The 6,000-nt window shown below is 41.6% G+C and overlaps 1 protein-coding gene across 3 annotated transcripts in view; it reads left to right on the top strand.

Annotated features, from left to right (window-relative positions):
- dpf1 (double PHD fingers 1) overlaps nt 1-6,000 on the top strand; it is a 35,613-nt gene that overhangs the window by 23,531 nt on the left and 6,082 nt on the right. For all 3 annotated transcript variants that reach the window (XM_020585610.1, XM_020585601.1, XM_020585619.1), the window contains exon 9: nt 5,430-5,549. In XM_020585610.1, the coding sequence (XP_020441266.1) occupies nt 5,430-5,549 (120 nt within the window). The remainder of the gene's footprint in view (nt 1-5,429; nt 5,550-6,000) is intronic.

Genomic DNA, 6,000 nt, shown 5'->3' with positions numbered 1-6,000 from the left:
CAGTGACTGTGCATGTGTGACTGACAGTTTCCATCTGACTGCATCTCTGCCGCCTTGTCTACATAAAAAACCTGAAGGTGTCTCCTTGAACATTTGGGATTTTTGTCTGTGTGAATGTACAAACGTGTGCTTTTATATGTCCAATTGTTTATCCCTGTGTTTCTTGTCAGATTATGTACAATATTTGTGACTCTAATTATGTGTGTGTGCTGGATGAGGGTTACAGAGACTCTCATTCATCACATTAAAGAGAACAAGTCAGAGATGGGACTGTAACTGGACATGAAAGTTATTAAGCAATGGCTTGGTTATAAATCTTTGTGTGTGTGTGTGTGTGTGTGTGTGTGTGTGTGTTAGCACACTCTACTGTATGTGTGTGGATGTGGGGGTGTTTCATCTCAGTGTGTATGTGTGCTCTCATTGTGTTTATGTGTGCATGTGCTACTCCTGAGAGGCTCTCCTCATTAAGCAGCGAGGCGACAGGAGTGCAGAGTGTGTGTTTTCACACACGGCTGCACCAGTACGACGAGAGCCACGTTTTTTTGTTTTTTTTTTGCCTCCTTTCCTTCTTCCCCCTTTATGCCTCTTCACCCTCCTCTTCCTCTTCTTCTCTCTCTTTCTCTTTTTCTCTTTCCCCTCTGTCTCAATTATTCTTGAAATCCTTCCAATGCTTCCACCTTTTTCTCTTTGTCCTCCATCTTCATACCTCCTCATCATCCTCACCCCGTCCCCACATGTAAACCTGCACAGTGGAGTGTTTGCAGCCTTCGGTAACTCTGAGGAACAGATACACTGGAAACAAAAACATTCACACTCAACTGTCACTTGTTATTCTTGTTGATTCCCATCTAAACATCAGCCTTTATTAACCAACTTTTTATTTGTGTGATGCTGGTAACCATGGCAACGTGTTCCTTTGTTAGTGGCTGAGCTTACCTGTGTCTACACAACAGAAATGAATATAACGGAATTTAAAAGAAGCATAATAAATCACTTCAATCAGTTCAAGTAAATGTCAAATGTTAAATATGCTTTAATATGCAACAACTGAAGAAGCAGGCAGAGAGATATAAAAATGAAAACAGACTGGGAAAAGTTGAAAAAAATTGTCAAATGTGGGCAGAAGAGAAAGTGAGAAAAGTCAACAGGTAGGTCTGTTTGTGTGTGATTGTGTGTGTGTGTGTGTGTGTGTGTGTGTGTGGAGGCAGCTGTAATTCCTTCAGATGAAAGTGCTAAATTGATGAGGCTTCCACTACAGCTGGCCACAGGAAGAGCTTATCAACCAGCCAGAACTGGACTATGGTAATGGTTCCAAGCCAGAGTATTGGAGGAAGACAGAGCAGGGTAAAGGAGGAGGTAGAAAATGGTCTGAGGGGCAGAGAGAAAGGGAGACTGTGAGGGAAGAAAATGATGGAGAGAACCAGCATGAGAATAAGGCCATAAAACATCTTAATTTTTGTTGTTCCACATTTTTGTAGGTATCTTATAGCAAAGCATTTAAAGTGATGCAGTGGTGCAAAGATCTGAGAGAGTAAAGTGAAAAACATATAATCAAATAATATAAGTATTATTTAAATATAAATACTGTAGCTTTTGTGGTTTCATTCTTTTTCCTCTGCTCTTTAGCTGTTCTGTTTTTTTTGTCACATAGAAAACCATCCCATTAAAACGTTGCATATTTATGGTGTTTTTGTGGTGCATTAAAATAATAATAATACATTCATAAGAAATAATAACAGAATAAAAACAAATTAATTCTGTTCAAAGTGAGAAGAAAGACTTCATGTGAAAAAGGAACAGGGCAAGAGGGGGCTCAGAGAGAGAAATAACAAACGCAAGGTAATGAAAGAACAGCATGGAGGAGGAAAGGAGAGGAAATGAGACAGGTTATAAGCATAGAGGGAGGAAGGATGGGGAAGGGTAGGTGTTGGAGGGGGTGAGGAGCATTTGAGGATTCATCTCTTGCTGGATAATTCCCAGGAGGATCTCTCTCCAACACTTGAAAGCTGTGAAGTGTGCGGTTCTGCTCATACTCCTCCTGGTAATTGGAAGAGGAGAGAAGGGGAGGGAGGGAGAGGAGAGGAGTGTCAGGTAAAAGAGGGAGATACAGAGGTAAAAAAAAAGAAGAAGAGAAGAGGAGAAGAGGCGGGTGTTTAAACCAGATAAAGATTTGGAGACAGAGACAGGAGGAGAGGTAGAGGGGGTTCTGAGTAAAAGAAAGACCCACCTTACTTGTGCCATCTTTCTTTTTTCAGCCACTCACTCTTGCCCCAACCTAACATACAGTATATCTCTTTTATTTTTGCTCATTAGCTCACTCTCCTTTATTCTCTCTCTCTCTGTCCACATCCCTCCTTCCCTCCCTTTGCCGACGGTGGCGTGTCTGTGGTTGCAGGCGGCTTCTGAAACATGGCCGCAGGCATTTTATCATTGATGGAGTTTTTTCCTCCATGCAGGCAGACCAGCGGGCAGCCCCGACTCACTCTTATGCATCAGGACCTGCTGATTCACTCTCTGGGGCATCCAAGCACATATACACACACACACACAAACACACACAGGCATGAATACAAAGGCACAGATGCACACACACACACACATAACTGTAGCACACAGACATAGATAAAACACAGCCTGAAAGTGTTTCATTTGTTCATATGTGTGTGAGTGTGTGTGTGTGGTTATCCACATGTGTGGCTCTCTAGTTTTTACCACCAGGGATTGTGAGGCCCAATCAGCAGCAGTGAGCCAAAATAAAAGCAGCAAAGATAAAAGCAATTTGTTTGACCAGGACAAGAAGACAAAAACATGTTTGCACTGGCTCCAGGGCCTGAACACCACATATGCCTCTACAGCTTTATATGTCCTTCTGCTAGACTCTGTAAACATCTGGCTCTGTTAGTTTCTTAGAAAGTAAATACACTTATGAAGCTTCTGTATTTGGTTTGGATGGATCTCAAATTGATTGCCATGAAATTTGGTTCAGATATTCCTGTTCTCCCCAAGATGAAATAAAAGATCCATCATCTATATCACTTATTCTGAAGAAGAGGGGTAGTACAAGAGGCAGGGTACACCCTGGACAAGTCACTAGTCTATCACAGGGTTGACACTTAGTGACAGACAACCACACATAAGGCTGGAGTACCCGGAGGAAACCGATGGAGCCACAGGGAGAACATGTTAACTCTGACATCACTAAGCACTGTTCCACTTTGCCTGCTGAAGAATAACGTCTTTGGCGAAACTTCAACTTTCATCAAGCAGCATCATCAAGTCAAACTTTTAATTTGTATAATATATTGTTTTATGACCAGACACCCAACAGTCCCATCTGTACTATTTTTAGTGTATAATTAGCAAATGTTAGCATTCTAAATAAAAATCAAGTGGGTGGTACCATTATAAAATATATCCCAAGTTAAAGCCAGCACTCTATAAACTGCCACTTAAAATATTTTATAGGAAACTTAATTGTTACCACCATTCAGAGATATCATTTACGTAGTATGGAAAGTTATAAAGAGTATGTGGATTTGTGTCTTATTAGACTGGCAACCTCCTTCTTTGAGTCACTTTGTTAAACTTAAGGACAGTAGATCCAAAATGACACGGGCAGCTTCAAGAGGAGACTGTATAGATTATTTTGAAACAATACACTTTATAATTAATAAACTTATCCTACATATAATAAAGTAGTAGTTTATAGTGAGCAGCAAATTCAGATTATCAATATTTTGTGAGTGCCACAAGTGGAATTTTCGCATTTATAAAATATGATGCTCTGCATAATAAAAAAGAAGTATTAATGGCATGCACACCACTTTTTTTCTTCTATTGTCAAAAGTGTGATACACTGGATAGTTCAAAATAAAATAGAGTAGAGTGCACTATCTTACACACTAAATACAGTAGGTAGTGAGACATTAGAGCTGATCCCGAGCTACAGCTCTTTCCACCACCTTGTTATTCATCACTGTATAAAGTCCTGTATAGTTACATTCCCGCAGCATACTGTAAACGACAACCTCTTGCTTATAATTTTTGGTCAATGTAACCCTGTTGAATTCTGCAGCAGTAGGTACAGATTATCATTTCCCTCCCCTCCTGTGTTCTGTCTGTCTGTTTCTCATCCTGATCAGAGAGTTTCTTTTTATTATTTTATTTCTCAGCGGATTAAAGCCAGACCCTGTGGAGTAGAAACTCAATTCGCCTCCCCAACTCACTCTCACTCACTCACTCATTCGCCCTCTTTTTGATCAAATTCACCCTCTCCTCACCCCCACCACCACCACCACCAAACAAGACTCCACCCTACTCTACCCTGATATGAGCCGACTAATGACCTATCTCTGTCCCTCATGTGAACACACACCATCAGTATCACTTACAGCACTGTCTGCCTGAGTGTATGCTTATCTTTCTGTCTCTCTGCCAGATGAATGGTTTTCTCTGTGTGCTTATATGTATATGTGTGAGAGTCAGTGAAAGTCACTCTATTGTATTCACTGTGGCTCCGTCCTGCCTCGTGAGTCACTATAGGATCTGTCCAGGGCATTACAGTATGTCTTAGAGAAGCAAGCGCACATACAAAATACAGTAGCCTGCAGTGGTTATGTGATTGCTTCCATTAAAGTGATTATGCAATCAACAGCAGTAAAATGGGCAGGAGGGAGACAGGCAGGCAGAACAATAGTCAAACGGACAGAATGATGGGGGGGGTGGAATGCACACATACACACACATATATGCACAGCACTCAAGCAGGCAAAGGGAATTTCTTTCTTGTTAATAATTATTATGAAACGGCTTCATGTGGCGCACTTGCCTCTCCGCTCTCAGTATGACAGCAGGTCGGCCCCAGCACTCTCTCTCACACACACACACACACACACACACACACACCTTTCTCCCAGTTTTCTTAAATTCAACATCTTCCACTCCTGACAATCTTTACCAGAACCCAGGGACTCCCAGTGAATGCACCTCCTTGTCTCCCCCCACTCACTTCCTAGGTGTGCCATGGTTTGGTGAGTCCCAGGCTCCAGCGCAGACCTGCACTGGTGCTTGTTTTTTACTAGGGCAAACAGATGGAAAAAGAGAGAGGGGTTGCCAGAGCGTTGTGCCCACGTGGGCTAGTGTACACTCTAACAACCGGGACTTACACATCTCCTTTCTCCTTTTTTAGTTCAGCATTTTACCTTTAATCACTCTCTGTCAGTACAATACTCTGCTGACAATGTGACGGCAGCCCTGGTGTTTCCCTCTCCATTTCTGTCTTATGATCTAGAGATTGATGCAGCTCCTTCACTTCAGGGCAACATTTCATAAGACTAACTTGAGTTCATCCACTTTTCCCAAGAGTCCAGGTGAGAGCAAGTCGGAATCCTCACTGGCCTTATACGCTTCTTTTGTTTTTCTTCTTCCAGCCAAGAAAGCACCAGACGGTTCAGTGATTGCCAACGGCTACTGCGACTTCTGCCTTGGAGGCTCAAAGAAGACTGGATGTCCTGAAGACCTTATCTCCTGTGCAGACTGTGGACGTTCAGGTAGGGGACCGCTGGACGGGATGAATGGCAGGAGGAAGGCAGTTCTCTGCTGATGCATAATATAAAGCTGTTTCATTTGTTTATTATAGATTTCTTATGTACAACATACATTAATGCAAGTTTTGCTTCCTGTAATGCTTAAAATGGATGGACCATACCAGTGTTTTTTTGTTTTAGCCCATATATAACATCACGTACAGTATACATCCTATTGATAGTCATTTGCTGAAATGTTTTTTGAGGTATTTTCTGTCACCTTCCGGGTAGCCACTGGTTTTCATTTTGTACAGTAGCCTATGTTTGGAAACCAATTTGCAGAGACTTGAAACTGTAGTTATTTTTTAAAACTATGAAAAAATACATACAGTAAAAACATGGATGTTACTAAAGGTTCTCCAAGCAAAGCACATACAGTACTGAAGTACACAAAGTTAAGAAGTGAGATAAGGAG

The sequence above is a fragment of the Monopterus albus genome, unplaced genomic scaffold (genome assembly GCF_001952655.1).
Source record: "Monopterus albus unplaced genomic scaffold, M_albus_1.0 scaffold8.1, whole genome shotgun sequence".
Lineage (NCBI taxonomy): Eukaryota > Metazoa > Chordata > Actinopteri > Synbranchiformes > Synbranchidae > Monopterus > Monopterus albus.
Note: the sequence above shows the minus strand (reverse complement) of the source record. Positions and strands in the feature narration are given on the sequence as shown.